This window comes from Canis lupus, chromosome 12, assembly GCF_011100685.1.
Source record: "Canis lupus familiaris isolate Mischka breed German Shepherd chromosome 12, alternate assembly UU_Cfam_GSD_1.0, whole genome shotgun sequence".
NCBI lineage: Eukaryota > Metazoa > Chordata > Mammalia > Carnivora > Canidae > Canis > Canis lupus.
The window spans coordinates 20,449,782-20,471,044 of record NC_049233.1 but is presented as its reverse complement, the minus strand read 5'-3'; the positions used below and the strand labels follow the sequence as shown (position 1 = coordinate 20,471,044).

Here is a 21,263-nt window from a genome sequence, read left to right as displayed (position 1 = left end):
ATTCACTCTTTTCTAAAGTCAACTCAAGTTGTGACTCTAAAAAAATGTTCCCCTCTTCCCATATATCAGGTGGCACATTCTTTAGCCCTCTGGAATTAATCTGTCTCTAGCTGAGTGAGAGCTGGAAAGAGGAAATAGGGGGCAGTGGTTAGAGCCTTGCAGGGTCAGGAGTCCTGGTTCCCACGTCTTGCTCTGCCACTGACTCACTAGCTGACACTGAACAAATGACTCGGTTTTTGTAAGTTATTGCCTGTCTGCTAAAGGAGAGTGGGCATGGGCTGCAGAGACAGTGCCAGGGGCACTGGGTCAGTGGGGGAGAGGCCCTTGTCCTTGCCTCCCTTCACCAAATCCTTCTTAACCTCAGCAACTTTCTGGGCCTTCAAACTTTCTTGATCCCTAAAAGGAGTGGAGGGGAAATATGATTTTTACAGCAGTTTCTAGTACCTGGGACTTTAATTCCACTCACTCTTATATTTAACATATTATTTTTTAAAAAATATTTTATTTATTTATTTGAGAGAGAGAGAGAGCAAGCATGAGTGGAGACAGAGAGAGAAGCAAACTCTGCTAAGCATGGAGCCCAATACAGGACTCAATACCAGGACCCTGGGATCATGACTTGAGCTGAAGGCAGATGCTCAATAGACTGAGCCACTGGAGTGCCCCATATTTAGCATATTTAATACCTGGAGCTGATCATTTTTAACTCTCTGCTCCTCTACATGAAAAAAAATTTGGACATGTGTCTTGAAACAAATAATAAATTGGCTTTTTGCATTCTGTTTCACTGTTTGAAATTTTAAACACATAAAAGCTATAAGTGGTCCCACAGAATGACAGAATTGAAGCCACAGTACTATTTCTTCATCTCTAAAATCACTGTGCTAGAATTGTTTCCAATTTGTGGTTCAAACGCAAGTTTCTGAAGTACCACTGGGCTGGAGACATGACTGGGCTGGAAACAAGCTGAGATGATTCCAGTTGGATTTGAACTTACTCAAAACCAACGCATGCATCTGAGACCCCCATGTATTAGGGGTCAATTGTATATATGAGTTAGTAGGAGTAACCTGCATGTAGGATGCAATGCTTATTAAAAGATAAATAATAAAAATGTGCTAAGTTAGAACTTAACATTTTTGTTAAGACTCGACAACTACAACAATTGCTTAGAACTTAGAACCAAAAGACTTGGTTGAGGGGGAAGTGTTTTTACCACTAACATTGTTTAGAATTGCCATGGTGATAATGCAGAAAGTATATCCAATTTTAGGCACTTTTGTCATTTAATTTCTTTTAAATTTTGAAATAATTTTTGATTTGTAGGAGAGTTGCAAAAATGGGAGAGTCCTCATAAATCTTTCACCCAACTTTTTTTTATTTTTTATTTTTTTATTTTTTTTTTTTTTTCACCCAACTTATATAAGTGTGGTACATTTATTGAAACACGGAAATTAACATTGGTACAATGCGGTTAACTGATTTACAGGCTATTTGAACTTCAGCAGTTTTCACTAATGTCCTTTTTCTGTTTCAGGGTTTAATCCAGGATACTACACTGCATTTAGAGGTTTATCATTGTTTTTAAAATTCCTTATAGAACATGCAACTCCTTAGTGCTTGCTACCAGTGATGACTACTCCTACGGCCCTGCCCTCCATATACACTGATTCCACTAAACTGCTGTGATATCAGAGGCAAGAAGACCTGGTGGCCTTGAAGCCTCATTCTTTGACGAATGGTGGTATTGAGTCTGATATAATGTACTAGACTACCAGAGTGCAAACTGTCCACTTTGTCAAGCTGGAGATGCTTCAGCCAGACATTTGGACAGTGACTGTTAGGTGTATGACATTTGTAAGGCTCATGTTCCTTCTGTAAGGAACCAGAAAGCAAGGATTGTTTTGGGCAAGAATGTTGTGTGTCCTGTGAGGCAAAGTCGTGAAAATATATAGAGTAAAAAAACCCTGAAAAAAAAAAATCACTATGCAGATCCTTCTAGATCTGCTCCCTACCAATTCTCCCCTTTTTTCTTGCAATCAGAATTTTTATTTTATTCAAGTAAGAGGTAGCCAGGATCTCACAGGAGGCTCTCTGAGGAGGTCTCCTTGGTGAGGTTAATCCAATTATGTCAATTCCATTCACCTTGCCAATGACTGGTTTAGGAATGCGCATAGGATGCACTTCTGGACAGTGAGGCATTAGAAGTCTGGGGTTTCTGGGAAAGTTTTCTTCACTCTTCAAAATGTCCCCTCTCCGTCCTGTCTGAGTTTTGGATCTTATTGTAGGAAGGAATGAATGAAGAATGCCTGGAGTTGTTGCAGCCACTTTGTAACCATGAGGGAAAAGTCTGAGACAAAAGCAAACACGGAGTGGCAAAGTGGGAAGCTAGAGAGACCCTAGTTTTTGATGAATCATTTACTCCTGGGAATGAACTAACTCAGGACTTCTTGTTATGTGAGAAAATAAATTTTCCGTTGGTTGGAGATAATGGTTACATTTATACCAGCCCAGGCAACAGCATATCTCATTCATTCATTCATTCATTCATTCATTCATTCATTCAACAACACTTGAAGAGAACATACCATGTGGGATTCTTGCGGTTGGTGCTGTGGGAATATAAGAGCAAATGGCTAGATTCCTGCCCCGAAGGATGACACTATCCACTGCGGGGGGGGGGGGGGGGGGGGTGGTAAAACTCAAAGACAAATACACTGATTGCAGGAGAATGTGCTGCTACCCGAGATGTCCATGGTACAGTGCCCATGCCTCCAGCCTAGTGCCCTGAAGACAGCTCTGTGAAGGAAGAGACACATTCCTTATCTTGAAGGATGGTTACCTTTTTTGGCAAAGGGACATTGGACAAAGGCCTTGTGGGGGGAACAAAGACACAGAGATTGGAAATTACATGGTCTGTTCTGGAAAGATGGACTATGCCAATTTAGGTAAGAACTGATGTAGCAGAATTTTTTTTTAAAAAGATCTTATTTATTTATGAGAGACACAGAGAGAGAGAGGCAGAGACACAGGGGAGAGGGAGAAGCAGGCTCCTCGCAGGGAGCCTGATGTGGGACTTGATCCCAGGATCACACCCTGAGCCGAAGGCAGATGCCCAACCACTGAGGCACCCAGGTGTCCCTGGTGTGGCTGAATTATCAGCAGCCATGACAGGACAGGTGGAGAGACAGATGGTATCGCCTTGATCGGTGCCACGCTTTAGGTAGCCTAAAATGCTACGGGATGGTCCAGCAAACGGAACCCTGTGCTGACCTACTGGTCTGAGTCCTGGCTCAGCTACCCACTGATTATGTGGCCCTTGGTCATTCATGTGTCTCAGAACGGAGACACCAGGGGTTGGTAATGACTGTCTTGCCTCCCTCACAGGCTACTGTAAAGTGCAATAGAAATGTGAGAGGTAATTATTTCCTCCCCCTCCAGATGTAACTATATATTTACCCATTCTTAGGTCCTTGCCCCAGCCCGAGGACTTTTCCCTCTTCCTCCTATGGTTGGGGCTGTTCTACTTGATTTCTTCAATGATCTCTATTATTAAAATTTGAGTATTTTCACTCCTTCCTTCTCTCATGTTTCTTCTCCAAACATGCTCCAATACCAAAAAATATATGTAATTTAAAGATCCTTCCTTAGATCCTCTATATCCCCCAAGACAACATCCATTTCCCTTTTCCTCACCAAACATCTCAAAAGAATAGCTTACGTACTCACCTCCTTTTCTCATCTTTAACCCACTGGTAAGCCCACTCCAATGTCCAATTAAAAATGGGCTCTCAAAAAAAGGGGTGCTCTCAAAGGCCATAAGAGGGGCTTCATTTTATTTGCATCTTGCCTGATTTACCCTACCCTTGCGAAAAGCCTGCGTCATGGCTTTCTGCGCTGTCCTTTTTTTCCTCCTCCCTTCTCAGCTCGGGGTTCCCTAGCATGCTTCTGTCCTCAGGCTTTTTCTCACTCAGCACACTCTCCCAGGATCACATACTTAACCTCATAGCTTCAACAGTCCCATTGCAGATGAACGACAAATACCTTTAATTCTGCCCCCCCCCCCCCAACACACACACACCAGTCCATCCATTTTTTACCTGAGCTGTCAAAGTGGCGATCTGGATGTCTCGTGATTCCTCAAGACCAGCTTGTTCATAGGCGAGGCCATCTTCTCCTCTCCTAGGCCTGCTCTTTCTCTGTTGTTCCACATAGATTTTTCTAATGGTCCCACCATTATTTATGTCATCCCAGCCTTAAGTTTTGACTCCTTTAACTCCTGTAGATCTTATATTAAGCAGTCATGAAATCTCATTAAAGAGGTCAGCTGGGACTATGGTCATGTGGGACTGCGGTCATCTGGAGGCTTGACAAAGGCTAGAGGATCTGCTTCCAAGGTGGCAAGCCTGGCAAATTAGTGCTGGTTGTTGGCAGGAGGCATTGGTTCTTGACCATGTGGGCCTCTCTATAAATTTGCTTGAATATCTTCACAACATGGCAGGCGGCTTCCCCCAGAACAAGTGATCTACGACAGAAAGGGGAAAACCAAAATGTCTTTCATGACATTTGGGATGTCTTGGGAGTCACACACCATCACTTATGCTGTATTCTATTTTGTTAGAAGTCATCTGCTAAGTCCAGCCCACATTCAAGTGGGGAGGGATTAATTGTCGCTTCTTGAAGGGAGGTATATCAAAGAACTTGAGGATGTATTTTCAAACTACCACAGATGGATCGTCTTTTCTTTCTGTCCTTGGTAACTAGCACAGTGGCGCTCAGTAGGTGCTCAATAGATGTCTCTAATGGAATGATGTGTTATACTGGAAGCAGGGTATCTATGGGATTGGTGTGGGCCAGGTGAAGAATGCTGGAGGTGGGGTTTGTTGGGAGGTTGTTCTGAGGTGCTGAGATTCCTAGGATTCATGACTGATTGCATGAGGGGTTGGGAAGAGGTCTTGTTTGGGGTTTTGAATGAAGGTGGTTTTGAAACTGGGACTTAGAGATGCCTGAGGTGGCTGAAGTAGGCATCTAGTGCTTCCTTCATGGGTTGCAAGGTAATGAATATGGAACCAAGCACCTAAGAACCCTTTGTCAAAATTGTTTGATTGCATTTGAAAAGACTCAGGGCTGGCAATCATCAGTATGAACACTAAGCTATCCCCCTTACTTCAGGTTTCTCATTTATAAACATGGCAGTTATAATACCTAACTATCTCTCAAAGACTTTTGGCCTGAACACAATGTTAAGAGATTGGCAATATCCCACTTTTTTGCAAGAAATTCCCACCATGATATCCTCTACAAATAGTCATGGGGAAACACAAGGAAAGTATTAGGTTGAACTATCTGAAACGCTAGTATTCTGGTTTTGACTTATAAAGAAACTGATCGCACAGGGTTCAACATAGTAGATTTGGCTGCAGTTTGAAAATGTGAACACCTTTGACAGATGAAAGTTGAGATGCTCTAGAGTTCTTGATCTTTCTATTCCTCATGAGACTCGGGTCTGACTTTAAGAAAGTTCAGCCTTGAAATTAAATGAGGTTTAGTCCGACCTAGGCATTACTTTCACATTTCCTGAAGTCAGATAAAGAAGCTAAAAGACCGAAGCCTCTATGCTAAATACTGCCAAGTGAAGAAACGTCAAGTTTAAAATTTATCTAGAAGGTCAAGATACGTCCAGTCTCAATCACATTTCACGCATTGTGCCATGTTTAAGAAATCATATTTACTCAGACATGAAATAACGGTGCACTCAATGAGAAAGAGAATAGGAATTAAATAGTTCTGTGTTCATTTTGCATTTTTTGCACATCTAGAAAGCGATTAGTTGACTCCTTCATTACTGGTAGGAATAAATCCAATATTTGCCTATATAAATTAATTGATCAAAAATACATTTTGTCCTTTCCGGGAGTAGTCTTAAAAACTAATATTAAACAGAAACTTTTCAAGAGAAGGGGGCCTTCTTCTTTTTTTTTTTTTTCTTCTTCTTCAGTGTTTATTCTTCAGATCAATTAACATTTAAGGTAGACTCTGGGTAGGCGCGTAAAGCTCATTTAGAGTAGCACCAACGTCTCGTCTCCCAAGTTGGCAGAACTGCACCCACCACCCACCCACCACCCACCCACCCATCCGTGCACTCACTCCTATAATTGGAACACAGGCTCCCCCGGGGCAGGCAGGCAGGTATGTAGGTACGTATCTGCGTGTTGGCCGCGGACCCCCAGCAGCCCGGACCGTGCCTAGGTCACTGCGAGCGCTCAACGGCCACCTGGTCGACTGGATGCCCCGGCGGTCGCGCCCCGCGCGCGGCCAGCGAGGGCCCCGCCTGCAGCCGCGCTCCCTGCGCTCCGCCCCCGCCCGCGGCCCCGCAGCCCCGCGGCCCCGCGGCCCCGCGGCCCCGCGGCCCCGGTGTCCCGCCCACCCCCGGCCGGGCCGCGGCCTCCCGGGCCCTTCCCTTCCCGCGGAGGAAGCAGCGGGCGCCGCCAAGAGGGAGACCCGGGCCCACTTCCTGTGCCGGCGGCCGTGTCCCGGGGCACCGCGGCCCCGCCCCGCCCCCGCCCCGTCCCGGCGGCGCGAGGGTTAAGCGCGCGGGGGCGGGGCTGCGGCGAGCCGGGCGGGGCGGCGCGGGCGGGGAGGGGGCTGCGGCCGGGGGCGGTTCCGGCGGGGGCGGGGCGGGGCGGGGCGGGGCGGGCGGAGGAAGGGGGCGGGCCCCAGAAGTTGTTGGGCGCTGGGCCGGCGGGCGGCGGGTCGCGGGCGGCGGGCGGCGGGCGGGCGGGCGAGCGGGGCGGCGGGCGGGCGGCGGGCGGGCGGAGCGGGCCGCGGCTGGGGAAGTTTGCGCGGCGGCTCGAGAGCGCAGGGTGCGGGCCCCGCCGGCCGCTGCGCGCCCGCTGCCATGGCTTTCCGCAGGAGGACGAAAAGTTACCCGCTCTTCAGCCAGGAGTTCGTCATCCACAACCACGCGGACATCGGCTTCTGCGTGGTGCTCTGCGTCCTCATCGGGCTTATGTTCGAGGTGAGCGCGACCGGGGAGGGGTGGCCCGGCCCGGCCCCGCAGCGGCTCCCTCGGGCGCAGGGCGCACCCCGGCCTCGTGCCCCGCGCCCCCCGCGCCCCCCGCGCCCCCCGCGCCCCCGCGCCCCCCGCGCCTCCCGGGCCGGCGCTGCCCTGCTCGGCCGCCCCCTGCCGCGCTCCCTGCAGCCCTGGATCCGAAGCCTGGCCCCAAACCCACCGCGGCGCTGCCACCCTGGCCCGACCAGTGGGGTTTCCTTTCTGGTGTCCGGGAGCCAAGCCCGGAGACTCCCGGACCCGCGGTCATTGCACAACTCCCCCTCCCAGCCGGTGGCTGCCAGCTCCTCTGGGCTTTTCCAGTGGGAGGGAGCCTGACTCTTTTCCACGTCCCACCTGGTTTTCCGGGTCTCATGCATCCTCCCCTCTGGACCGCGCTCTGGGTGCTCACGTGCGGCCCTGGCCCCATCCCAGCAGGACCATCCTCCTGCTCTTCCCTACCCCCGGCGCCCCTATTTTTTGGCCCTTGCCTAAAGGCCAGGTTTCATATACCCCTTATTACCCTGTGGACTGTTCCTTTAGATCCCTCTGTAGCGGGGCCGAGAGCTTCTTCCCCGGTACAGGGGCAAGGAGAAGGACAGGAATGTTCTCTGCTTTTAGGGGAAAGGTGATTGTCTCCGAGCTGTCGGGGGTCAGGGGGCAGAGAGGATGGGGTCCCACGGAGGACAGCAGTGCCCTGGTGTAGGCCTCAGCAAGCAGAGAGTTGTAGTCAGCCCGCCCGGGGCTCAGAATCCAAGGGGGCTGATGGGAATGACTCTCTGCCCCGGAGAGGGAGAAAAATGTGATATCCAAAGTGGGAAGGACTGGGGGAAAGTGAGTATAGGGCTCACTGTGGTGTATCTGTCTCCAGAGCGAGATTACGGGAGTGACACTCCCCTCTCTCTTTGAGGCATGCCTCGTCCTCCCTGCTGGGTATGGTTGCTTATCTGTTTTCTCAGGGATGGAGTAGGAAGCTGTAACCATTTAGAAACTGCCTTGGAGATGGAGCATTCCCAGTGTGGCTCGTTGCTCCTTCGGTGTCCCTGTCTCCTCTCTAAGGATGGCAAGGGTTCTCCTTGGCTGTGAAGCTGCCCTCAGGCTGGGGACATTCCTGTGGGTTGGATATGCGAATGTGTCCTTGGCTGGGCTTCAGCATCCATAGGAACTCAACCGGGACCTGGGACGGGGATTGGGGATGGGGGTCTGCGCTCCAGCTTTTGGTAGTGCTCCTCTGCTTCTGTTCTCCCCTGCACCCCCACAGCTCTCATGGTATATGACCCTAACTGTGTCACGCCAGGGCCCTCCCTGGGTCCCAGACTCTGCTCTGTCACTAGTCAGACTAAAAAAAATTGCAGCCTCAGTTTCCCCTTCACTAAAGAGGTTAGGAAAATCTGTCATCCTCACGAGGTTATTGGACTAGGTTTAACTGAGATCACGTAAGCAACAAAAGCCAGAACAGATTCTACAGATGTGAAAACACGCTGCTTGCTCCTGGAGCCCTGTGATTATTGATCATCTTACTAGCTTAATGAAATGAGAATTTTGTTTTGTCCAGCCAATACCCTCGGTATCTGTTTGCTATCCTCTGTTCTCAGAGGTCTCCCGGTGCCGTGTCACCAGTCTTGGAGGGTGTGGTTGGAAAGACACACGTGACAGCCGTAGCCCTCGGAGCCACACGCTCTTCAGCGAGCAAGGTCTCTTGCAGAGCATTGTGGCTCTCTCCTGTGTTTTCAGGCAATTGCTTAAGGTTCATGGTTCTGTGGGTTTTATCTTTGCTTAAAAGAGCTGCCTAGGGTTTGAGCTCGATGCCTCCTTCCCTCTCCTCCCATTAGTTTCGTGGAAAGTCCTCTGCATAAAGCCTGGAACTTTGTGGGAGTTGAAAAGTGCTAGGAGCCCTTACTGCCACTACCTGACAGAAGAGAAAGGTCCAGGGTGGAAGAAATAACAACAAACGTGCCTTCCCCCTTTCCTGCCTCGGGATGGGCCTGGGGAGTGTGGCAAGGGCCCTGGCCGCAATGCCTGGGATTGTTGGTGTTTGCCCATGGGTGAGAAGGAGGGCCATGCCCAGACCTCCCTTATGAAGGATGCACGTTCTGCTGCATTAGGCACATAGGTCCTTGTCTCCACTGAGATGGGAGAGGGAGTTAGGTTTTTGGAGCTCTGCTCTCCCTCCCAAATGAGAATAGAAATAGCTCAGTTAGTCCTCGGGACCTCAGAGAAACACATGTGGGCATCTTCACATTTGGAGTAAAGTCTGGGTGACACCTCATAATCCAGCACAGGACTAGGGCCTTCTGGGTTCTCCCCTGGAGCTATGGTGTGTATGTAGGGATGCAGATGGGGTGGGGGGGGGCAGTCCAGCACTTAACAAGTTTTTTCCTAGAAGTGAGAACAGAAGGAGGTGGAAAGGGAAGGGAGAGACAGGGAGAGAGGATGTTAGGTTCTTGGGTTTCTAATTTGGGCAGGGCTAGAGTTCCTTCATTCAGAAGCTGAGTCAGGAAAACAGAGTTATGATTCTTCCCACAAAGAGTGACTCCCCTGGCTGCTCCTCCCTCTGGGGTCCCCTGCCCAGCCTCTGCCAATGAGCTGGACCCCTCTGCCCCCACCCCAGGCAGCCACAAACCCTGGCATCCCCTCCACCCCCCACAGGTCTCCATCTCATCCCTGCCTTGCCCTTTCCCACCTCACCCTCAGCTCGACAGCATTTAGGGGGACTTTCATTCCCCCCACCCCCAGGGACCCTGGGACTTCAGTTCTATCTCCTGGGAGATGGTGACTCCAATTCTCCCCTCTGGGGATCACTTCCTTTGGGGAACACACTTGTAAGTGCCCCTCCCTCAGCCTTCTGGTTGAGTTTTGGGCCGTCCCAAAATTCCTTCTCCCATTTCCAAGGCAGGGGGCAGGTTCTTTGCCCTGCACCCAGGTTTTCTTTCCATCCTGTAAGGCTGTTTGGAATAGAGCTGTTCTATGCAGCCACAGCACTTGGCTAAAAAATGTCAGGAATGTGGAGCTTTATTTTCCCCCTCCTTCCCTTCCAGCTTTCTCTTTCTTAACTCTGCTTTCGGGGGAGTTGGTGCAAGTGGGATTTTTCTCCCCGGCGGTTTGGATCTTCAGTCCTGGCTGCGGTGGAATGGAATCGGGCCTGACCCTCCTTCAGGGGGCAGGCAGCCAGCTTGGGGGTGTGTGTGTGCGTCAGATCTGAAAGCAGCCTTCTCCTCCCCTGTCCCTTTCCAGTGGCCTGTCCAGTGCCACGTATCAAACTGAAACAGGCAGGGGAAGAGGAAAACTCTCTCATTAGTGAATGGAGAAGGAGAAAAAGGCAAGGGTGGAGGGGGGCATCAAACAGAGAGGAAGCAATTATACATTACCTCTAAAATGTCCCTTTGAAACAAACTTTTTTTTTTTTTTTTTTTGGTTTTCAAGCTCGTTTGCAGGCTCTGCTGGCTCTGCGGCAAGAAAGTGTTTCTAAAATTCTAGGCCTGTCACTTGTAGGTTCGGTTCCCATTTGGTCTACGATGATTTAAGGGTTCAGGTCCCAGAGAACTTTTCTGGTAGGGCTACCTTCTTTCCTGTCTCCGACACCGCGATTGACTTATTGGGATGATGTGTCTGCAGCATATACAATGGGAGTCCTGTTAGTGCATGGATTCCGTGGCACCAGTTCACATCCTCCCAGACATGTGTGTAGGCATGATAACCTGAAGCCAGGCTGCTGGTCCTGTCGTGAACTAGTTCTGCTTCTGTTGTGTTTATATGGAGAAGAGGTATGTAAATGGCACAGACATGCATCTGTGGACATGTTATTTCTTTGACCAACTTCTTTTATTTCTTTTAAAGATTTTATTTATTCATGAGAGACACAGAGAGGCAGAGACACAGGCAGAGGGTGAAGCAGGCTCCATGCAGGGAGCCCGATGCAGGACTCGATCCCAGACCCCGGGATCACATCCTGAGCCAAAGACAGATGCTCAACCGCTGAGCCACCCAGGCGTCCCACTCTGACCAACTTCTAATGCACTTTTGAAGATGTTTCTTGGCCAGCTTTTATAGCTTTTGACTTTATGCATCATCTTCTCTAGGCTCTGCCATCACCCTTTAGTGGTGTTCTAGAGAAACTAGTCAAGAGAAGCTGAGAAGGGTTACTTATTCTCTTGGGTGCCCTTGCTCTGTGGTTGGATTTCTACATACATCACTTAGTGGTCTGAGCAACGGAGCAGAAATTTGGAACTAGTTTTTTTTCTGGTCAGGCCTCAAGTGTAAGGCTACCCTATGGGATGTAATGGCCTATCAGCCCTCCGTGTTTCTTCCCATGGCAAAAATGTGATATCCAGAAAGGTGGTGTTGATCAGTTAGTGAGTTTTTATTTTTTAATTTTTAAAAAAGATTTTATTTATTTATTTGAGGAGGAGAGAGAGCAAGAGAAAGAATACAGGCAGAGGAAGGGGCAGAGGGAGAGGGAGAAGCAGATTCCCTGCTGAGCAGGAAGCCCAATGTGGGGCTCCATCCCAGGACCCTGAGACCATGACCTGAGCTGGAGGCAGACCCTTAACCGACTGAGCCACCCAGGTGTCCCACTTAGTGAGTTTTTAACTCTGACTTCAGAATGAAGACTAATACCTGTAAAAATGCCGGGCCCTGTGCCCAGCACATGGGCACTAGTTTGATGGTCTCAACAACCACACTGATCACTGCTGATTTTGGCTTCGTGGTCTAGTCTGTGAGTACATCTTCCACCATTGGAATTGGCTTCTACATTGTATTGGCTCGCTGTGCACCGGGGCTGCATTTCACTTTATTTAATTAATTAATTTTTTTGCCAGTAACATCCACTTTATTGCATTGGGGCGGTGTTGACAGCCCGGCTGGGGCAGAGCCACCCTCACAGGTTGTTGAGCTCCAGCAGGGTCTCGTCGAGAGTCTGGTGAATCTCCACGTTCTCCTCCTTGGCACTGGCCAAGGTCTCTTCCAGGTCATCGATAGTCTTCTCCAACTTTGCCACAGACCTCTCGGCAAACTCTGCTCGGGTCTCAGCCTCTTTTAGCTTCTCCTCCAGCAGTCTGATCTCCTCTTCATATTTATCTTCTTTGGTGGAATACTCCTCCTCTGAGGCCATCAGGGACTTGAGGGCCTGGTCCATGGTTCGGAGCTCCTCCTCCAGCTGCCTGGCTCGGCTCTCAGCCACCTCTGCTCTCTCTTCTGAGCGCTCCAGCTCTCCTTCCAGGATCACCAGCTTCCTTGCATTTCATTTTAGATGTGACATGTTTTGCAATGAGACCTTGCCCCCAGGTTTTCCAGTGCTGGTCATCTGCTCACCAAAGGGAATGATCGCTTTATACTGGGTCCCTCTTATCCCCAGGGAGCCTGTGGGACAGCTGCCCTTCAGAGAACATCTGTTTTCTCTCTGACCTCCCTCTCTCGTTAGAATGAGGGCCATGGGTCTCTGTGCAGCCACTGTCAGCCATGTGGAGGAGTAAAAACCGGGAGGAGACTGCCCCGCACACTAACTAGGTGCCACTTTTCTCTTGCTCGCTCTGTTGTCTGAGGCCTGGGTTGCTCGTTTCTCGGGGGCACTGTCCGGACCAGTCACAACAGAGCTCCTCAGTCCTGGCTGTTTGTAGAGTACATGTGTTGCTATGGTGAAAACTTCACTCTGGCAGGCATGAGCTCCCTTTTGATCTGCTTCGTCGTGGGCAGGGGCCCCAGAAATCACTCTGTGGCAGAGCTGATGTCCCTCCGGTTCCCACCCTGATAAATGACGAAGCCAGAGGGTTGATAAGACCGGATTAGAGTTTCCAAATGACAGAAGTGCTTTCTAATCAGCCAGAGCGCTATTAGCAGGCTTCGGTGGGAAACTGCGCCGATGCTATCTCTTCACCTTTTCATCCAGTGCTCTGTATCTGGTATCCATTGGTACCTAATGGTTAAAGAAGGGGGGGGGGGGCAGAAAAAGAGGAAAAGAAAACAGTAAAACTACTAGCATGGCTCCTGACACAGCCCTTCTTCTTTTAACAAGCAAACCTTTATCTTTTACACAGTCTCTTGCTTTGCCTTGATTTACCTCCACCGTCTCAGATGTCCCACAGTAGAGGAGAACCCAACCCAACCTAGTCACAGCTGGTTGATGTTGCAAGTTCACCTTATGGTTTAAAGAGCTTTGCAGGCAGCTCTTCTGGCCAGTGTAGGTTCACACCGTGTTCCCTGCTTTTCAGCAGAGGAAATGGAGCCAGATTGTGAGTGGGGGGGCTCAGAGGCCCCCGAAGCCCTCTGGTGAGTTTGCGGGAGCCCAGGGTTAGGGGAGGCGCTGCTCTGTGGCTGTGTGCCCGAGCCACGTTGCCTCTTGACGGCTTCCCTCATTTGTCTTGAGGGGTTGGCAATATTTTACATCTGTGAAATGCTTTACTAGCCTCACCCTGTAATCTGGATGGTTTATGGGGGTTGTCATACCCATCCAGAGCCTGGCTTGCCGAGGAGAAACTTGGCCAAGGACCATTCCCTCCTAGTTACAGTTGGAGCCAAAATAAGAATTCAGCAACGTCTGGCTCACATTTAGAGCTCAGCCCTAATGCTTCCATGAACGGGGAGTCTGTGGAATGTAGCCACAGGCTGCTTTATTTTTCTTTGTCTGAGTGGAATCTGTTTATTACCTGGAAGTAATGTCTGCAGGTCATTGTTCCACTTGGAGGCTTTTCTTCCTGGAACAGTCACCGAAATGTGCGTCTCCCTGAGAGAAACTACAGAGAATGACCCAGATGTGTGTATCACATGTGAACATAAGCGAACGGGCAGGAGCTTTACCTACCATGAAAGTTACTACCTGTCGTTAGCCTACATCTGGGTAAGCGTCGCTGCCTCTGGCTGTTCTATTTTCATCGTCCTCATCCTCAAGTTAATATTGTGGCCATAGCTCAAAGGCATATCTTTCCTTTGCATTTCACAAGTTGAAGGGCTAGAGGGAAACCTAGAAGTCATCTACTGTGTTTATAGAAAAGGAAAAATCAGATTCTCAGAAGTTGGGAGATTTGCCCAGGGCAGTAGAGGGAATTTTTGGCAAATGAGGGGCTGGAGCCTATATCTTCTGACTCAAGTCTGGAGAATTTTTTACACGTTTGCCCACTGGAATTCTCGATGCTACCTTCTAATGCAAGGGTATGTGTGGAAGCCTTGCAATTGATCTATCTTTCTTAAGTGTGCTACATTCGTTGTTAACTTGGCAGCTGTTATTGAATTCTTGCTGTGTGCCTGTGTTGAGCCCTGGGAATGCAGATGAATAAGGCGGGGTCCTTGTCCTCAAAGAGGTCACCGCATGGTAGCTTCAAGCTGGTCAACTGTTTGTGGAGGGGAATCAGGTCTTCGACTTGACGTAAGTGGCAGGTGCAGCTTGCAGAATGTTGGGCCTCAATCTCAAGCTACTGCTGTTGGTTGAAGGAAGTAGTTTATTAAATTGACACCCAATGCCCTGAGTGTGGAGGTGTCAGTAGTTAGACGACAAGAGAGGTGGTTATTTCTAAAGAGCTTTAGAGCTGATACTCTTATACTTTGTAGCTTTGAGAATAAGTGAACTGATCAAAGGCTGTGTGTGTATGTGTGTATGTATGCTCGTGAGTGCATGTGTGCACAGATGTGATTTCTAGTAGTAGGAGGTCTCTTTTTTTTAAAGATTAATTTATTTATTTTAGGGAGAGAGCATGGGGGCAGGGACAGAAGGAGAGGGGGAAGAGAGAATTTCAAGCAGACTCCCTGCTGAGTGTGGAGCTTGATCCCAGGACTCTGAGATCTCTTAAATGATTTCTTGGGGGTATGAAGGACATAATACTATGGGGTATGAAGGACATATGGGGTATGAAGGACATAATACTATGAGTCTCAGTTGTCCTCTCTTTGAAGAAAGGAGGGCATTTCTTAATAAAGCTCCTGAAGTTTGCAAAAGCAGAGTATTTTCTTCTTTATTTATTCATTTTATAGTTTTTTAAAAGTAGGCTCTATGCCCAACATGGGGCTTGAACTCATATGGCATGCTCTACTGGCTGAGCCAGCCAGGCACCTTAGGGCAGGGCATTATCAATTAGTTTGCTCCTTCATTTTTATTATAAAGATATAGATACACTCTTTTTACAGATACTAAGAGACTTTTTGGTGACCCACCACTATTATGAAGCTTTCTGTGGCTTGTGGGGAGGCAGAAGGGTGTACCTCCTTCAAGACAAAGGACAGAGATGTGATTTTTACAAATATGCTTCTCCTTCCTCTGTTGCCCCCCACCCCCTCCCACCCCCGACACTACTTGCTTTGAAGAGTGCTCAGGCCCACACTGGTTAGTCAACAAGTGTTTATAGCCTGGTCTCTGTGCCTGGTCAGTATGGGATCTGCCAAAGGATAGCGTTGTGAGTTGGTGAGAATGTGGCGTAAGGTTTAGAAGTACCAGGGAATGTATTATTGGCTCCTCTCCTGAATGTTATGAGCAGTCTGGGGGCTCCTGACCTAAAGGAGCCATCCTGGGGTAAGCAGGCCTCCCCTGCAGTAATTCCTGGAGTCCTACAGGAAATCACCCGGCTTGCTTCACAATGCCTGGTTTCCTGCTGAGAATTCCTTGGAACTTGGAGCAGAATTGAACTTTTCAGACCCAATGCTTCTGGAGTTTAGAGTGTATTTAGTTTGTAGTCTGACTTTGCACTGGATCAACTTTTGACCTCTTGGGCAAGGAATCACTTGTTCATATGGATTTAGTGACTGTTGCCCGGAAGCTGGGAAAGAATAGTTGATAGCTGATTTGTTTTTTGTTTCTGTTTTTTTTTAGTTACAGTTTGCTCTCTGGTTTGGCATGAAGTGTGAACACGTGCTCCTCTTCCAGAGTCCTCGTTGCTTGAGTTGTGACCCGAGCATGGAAGCGCGTGCTGACAAGGGCAGGGATGAAGGCTGGGTGCCCCGGATTCCCCCCTGGGCTCTGCCACTAAATAGCTGTGGGGCCCATGCAAGCCCCTCAGCTTTCTGAGCTCCACTAGCTTCCTGGGGTGTCAACTATTGTGTAGCTCAGTCACACCTTTTCAACACAGTTACACACACAGAACAGGGCTGGGGATGTGTAGACGACATAAGTTGCCAGTGAGAATTGGGAGGGGAAGGAAGGAGGCACCTTTCCCCCCCCCCCCCCCCCCCCAGCCACATAGGTTTAGGATTAGACAGGCTTAAGTTGTGCCTCCACTGGGTTAGGTGGTCTCCACCTTTAATCTTGGTTTCATTTCTAATTTGAGTGGAAATCAGGGTCTAGCCTAAATTTGGGTTTGATGTGGAGTCCAGCTTAGTGGAACCAGTGTTGGGGAAGGAGAAGATCCTTCTATTAGGCAGGAATCATCTGGGGCCGGGGAGAGAGGGTATGTTTTGTTTGTGACTCTCCAAGACCAACCAGGGAGTGGGGAAGAGCAAGAAGAGTGGCCTGTGTGCTTTTGCTCTGCCATGTGGGTTTTATCATTCTAGTCCTCTGAGTGTGGTCAGAGGCCCTACCTTTGAGCAGATCTTCATATTCAGTGATGTAATTGTCACATGCACATGCACACTTATCTCTGGCTTTTTTTTTTTTTTTATTTCCCGATCAGTAGGGTGAACCTAGTGTCTGAAACCTGAACTATGCTCTATCACTTTCATCACCCTGCCTCCAACAGTGCTCTCAAGGCTTTGCCTGGCCAACTATAACCACTGCAAGCTACTGCTTCATTTAGAAGCCTCTTCCAGCACTCTGACCAAATAGCATACTTTCTTTCTCAAAATTACGAGTGAATTAAAACCCATACAGGGTGGAGAAGAGGTTGTGAGAGATGTGGCAGGGTTTAATAACATTCTTCTGACGCCTAACTCCCAAGTAGGAGTTACCCATGACATTTCACATTTTAAGTTCAGTGTTTGGCTCATCAAAAGTGGTCCACATTGATGCCATCCAAAGGTGACCACCAGCCACGTGTGGCTGTTCCAGTTCACTAGACTGAAACAAACTTAAAAATTCAGTTCCTTTGTCACACTGGCCATAGTTCACATCTTAGGAGTGTAGATAGAGATAGAGCATTTCCATCACCGCAGAGTTCTGTTGGACTGCGCTGGTGTACACTTTGCTTTCTGAGTGCTTGTTTCTGTGTGTGTTTTTTTTTTTTTTTTTTTTTAAGTAGTAAGCAGTATCTTGTGGTGTGGTTCTGTGGGGGAACCGTTAGAAGCCCCGGATCACTGTGGCTAAGGTCAGGGTCCTACCTCTAGTCTTCCCAACTTTGAATTCTGGTTTTCCATGTCCTCACCTTGTCCTCTTGGTAAATGCTTAACCTCTCTGTTCTGTAGTGTATTCATCAGGAAAAATATGCCGTAGAGTTGTTGGAAGGATTAGAAGCATTGATATAGAATATGTTAGAAATGTTGATATAAATACAGTGCTTGGAAGAAGGCCTGACACAGGGTAAGTGCCCTATACCTGCACCTGTTGTTCTCACTACACTTGACCACTTGGACAGCCTTCGAGTGACACCTTGACTTTGCTGCTGCTTTATCTGTTTGGAACATAGCTACATAGCTGAGAAACAGGATGGTATGTGGAGGTTGCAGAGGGAGGTCCCGGAGCAGCCCAGTGGTGGCCCCAAACCTTTGTCTTGACACCACACCTAGGCTAGTCGCTCAAAGCCCACTCATACTTACTTTCCATACAGTTATATGAACCTTGGTTATCTGGTTCCCAAGATTACAGAACAAAGAATAAGTTAAAATGGGAGAAGTGGCTGGGGTAGCTGACAGCTAGGAGGACTATTCATTACTAAATAAACACTTAAGAGTCATAAGAAATGAAAGAAAGCCATGCAAACTTGGTGTCAGTATATGCACAAACAATTTCTGTAGATTTTGAGGTTACCATGATAGACTAACGCAGTATGGTACTTGACCATAATGATTATCTGCAGAAAAAGGGAAAGGTATGCAGTATGCTCACAAACATTTTTAGAAACATTTCTGTCCACAAGGACTAATGTTAAAGTTTTGGTACCTAAATCTTTAGCAATAGGGAAAATTTGGATATCCAGAATGATCCAGCCCCAGAAATTTCTGGCAAGCCACAGTTTGTTGTGTTTTTTTTTTTTTTTTTTTTTTTTTTTTTTTTTTTTTTTTTTTTTACAGTCCTGCAATACAAGCAGAGCGGGCCTGTTGTGCAGTGCATGTTCTTACCCAAGAAATGTGAAAGAAACTTTTTTGACATTCTTATCATCTAGCCTGGGAAATACCTTCATTCAACATTATTCAACCACCTGCCATTCAATTTTCTTCTTTTTTTAATCATTCAGTAAGGACATCTATTCCATGCAAGATTCTGAAATCTGAAATGGAAGCCAGGGCAGCCCCGGTGGCCCAGCGGTTTAGCGCCGCCTTCAGCCCGGGGGGTGATCCTGGAGACCCGGGATCGAGTCCCACGTCAGGCTCCCTGCACGGAGCCTGCTTCTCCCTCTGCCTCTCTCTCTCTCTCTCTCTCTCTCTGTCATGAATAAGTAAATAAAATCTTTAAAAAAAAAATGAAAAGGAAGCCAGCTAACATATTTGCTGCCATGACTTGCTCTCCTGTGGTCATTTTCGGAGTTTTGAAACAAAGGAAATGAGATGCTTTTCAGTCACTGTTCCTTGAGTTTCATGGGTCCAGATACTCCAGGTTGACAACTGTGACTTCATCAGATTGTCACTGGCAACTTACCACACCTTTAGCCTGCAGCTTTAGCCAAGTGTAACTTGACCAACGTTGCTGGCTTCTCAGTCCTATCATTTGGCTTCTTGCTCACATGGCCCAATGGATGTGAATCTGGCCTGAGCCACTTTTGATTTCTTGCCTCCTCTTTCTACAAACATTGATTAGAGAGTGCTTTTTTGTGAGGCATTGTTCTAGAAGCTGGGAACACAGGGGAAGGACATGTTGCCCAATTACAGGGAACATACCTTACCATCTAATAAGGAAGACAGATAAAAGGAAACGAGTATAGTCTCTTGAAGATGGGTGCTCCAGCTGAGCTGCCATATTGTTTTTTTGTGTCTAGCACACATTGGTGTTCATTAAATAGTGGTCTTCTAGAGGGGATGCTTTGGGAACATGGTGAAGGGTTCCTTGTCCAGAATAGGGGTAAGTGGATGCTGGGTCAGGCCAGGAGAGAAGAGGATGTGAGAGGACACAGGCCAGGGGAATCAACACGTCCTTGTGAATGCACAGCTGGGGCTGGCATGAAACATTCATATACTCTGTGGGCTAGTGTCATAGGGTGCTTTGGGTGAGATTGGAAACGAGGAGTCTGGTCAGGAGGCTGTGGCACTGATCATTGTGAGAACCGCCCCCTATCACAGAGTTTCAGTCTCCACTCCAACCAGGAGGAGGGACCAGGACCCCCACATCTAAATTCTCTGATGTTGATTCAGAGGCTGCTGGAATGGCAAGGCCTCTTCTCTCTCAGTTCTCTTTCTCCAGGCATTTGATGTGACATAGGCGAGCAGCCTTTCCTTAGACCTTATTATAACCCTTGCATTGTCCCCCCACATCTGACTCCCAGCAATTTTATCCTCGATGTGCCCCCAAGTCCCCTCGCACTCTTAACTGTTCTTTGGCCTTAGCTCAGGCCCCTGAATGGTTATGTGGGTCCTGTCTTGGACCTCAGCCTTTTGTCTCCTCTCTGGTCCCTTTCCACTTAGCTCCTCAGACACAGAGCTGAGCCTGGGGCTCCCTTACTTAAAGTCCTTCCATGGTGCCACCTAAAGTCCAGGCTGCTTAGCATGGCATTCTAAGCTCCCCCGAGGTCTGACCAGCCTTTGGCCTGGATCTCCTGTACTCTTCACTCAGACCTGGCCCCTGCCCTGCGCTCCCCTACCCCCCCTTTCATTGCAAACCACTTACCTGAGTTCCAGATCATCCTCTTTCTATGCCTGCCTGCTTTTGTTCATGCCCCGCCCCTTCTCTTTCCCTCTCTCAGGTAAGCCTTCCTTCTCCTTGAACACCTGCCTCCCATATCACACAGGCGCCACCTGCTCCGAACCTTGGCCCCAGCCCTTCTTCCCTAGCAGAGTGCACTCCTCCTTTCTGTCTGTCTCTGTATTTCTCTTGTTTATCATTCAGCCAGACTCAGGCATAGCATTTCTCTCTGCCAAGCACTGTTCTTGGAGCTAGGATAAAAGATGAAAAGGTAAAGATTCTGTCGTCATGGAGCCAAGAGTCCTTAGGGAGGTGACAGTGTCACCGCCACTCTTGTGGGTAGGAGGTGAGGGTCAGGGAGGGGAGCATAGTTCTCCTGGGAGGATTAGGGACAGTTTATTTGCAAATGGAGAAGAAGTTTGAGCTGGGCCCTGAGGCCTGAAGGGCATTGGCCAGGCAGAGAGTGGACATGTGTAAAAGGACAGAGAGGTGCAATGGGGGTGATGTGGTGTGTGACTCCATGCTACCAAAGTGGGGCGCAGGTGGGGGTCAAGGAAGGAGGTGATGGAAGATGAGCCTGGACTGTCAGGCAGGGTTTTGCTCAGGGTGGCCCTGGTTCAAAAGTTTGGATCTACTTCTTAGCCCAGGTAATAGCTTCAATAGCTTCAATACCATTGAAGTTTTCCGAGCATAGGAGTGACTTCATCACATTTGTTCTTAGGGGTCGCAGGCAGTTGGGCCGAAGCTTGCTCCTTGCACTTGCTGTGAGCTCCCTGAAAAGAAGGAGTTGCTTTACGTTTTCTCAGTATCCCCAGCACCTCTGTGCTTAACACGTAGCTGGTGTGGATTGATTGAGGATGGTCTAGTTCACACAGGATAGTGTGTGTCTTGGGTTGCCTTTCTGCTGCTGGTGGTCATTTACAGTTTTTCTATCCATGCTGTCTCCTTAGGGTTTTTGGGTTTCCATAAGAGATGCTTGTGAGCATATTAGGAGTGCCTGCTACTCTAGCGTGTGCATGCAGATAGGGAATCCTAGCCATTTAACTTTCTTTTTTAAATAGCATTTGGCAGTACAGTTACATTGTTCAAAAATAAAAAACATAAGAAAAAGAGCACATTGAAGGTGTCCCTCTCTGGCCTTTTCTCATCCAGCTGCCCTCCCCTGCTCCCAGGTACCATTTTCATTAATTTTTGTGTATCCTTGTGTTTATTTGTGCAAATACAAGCAGCTATAAATTATATGATAGATTTTGCATATATATATGTAATATGCATACAGATATAACACACACATATATATATATGTGTATA

At 48.3% G+C, this 21,263-nt stretch overlaps 1 protein-coding gene and 1 long non-coding RNA gene across 10 annotated transcripts in view; one reads left to right on the top strand and one right to left on the bottom strand.

Moving 5' to 3' along the window:
* Nucleotides 1–6,354, bottom strand: part of LOC106559541 — a 79,529-nt gene extending 73,175 nt beyond the window's left edge. For 2 of the 8 annotated variants that reach the window (XR_005367856.1, XR_005367854.1), the window contains exons 1-2: nucleotides 6,148–6,354; nucleotides 4,101–4,525 (exon numbers count right to left, since the gene is read on the bottom strand). This is a non-coding gene — a long non-coding RNA (uncharacterized LOC106559541). The remainder of the gene's footprint in view (nucleotides 1–4,100; nucleotides 4,526–6,147) is intronic. The other 6 variants (XR_005367857.1, XR_005367853.1, XR_005367855.1 and 3 more) reach the window with 4 other exon arrangements.
* A 454-nt stretch (nucleotides 6,355–6,808) lies between these two features.
* TRAM2 (translocation associated membrane protein 2) overlaps nucleotides 6,809–21,263 on the top strand; it is an 81,858-nt gene continuing 67,403 nt past the window's right edge. For both annotated transcript variants that reach the window (XM_038554309.1, XM_038554308.1), the window contains exon 1: nucleotides 6,809–7,018. In XM_038554309.1, coding sequence (XP_038410237.1) covers nucleotides 6,899–7,018 — 120 coding nt within the window. In that variant the 5' untranslated portion in view covers nucleotides 6,809–6,898. The remainder of the gene's footprint in view (nucleotides 7,019–21,263) is intronic.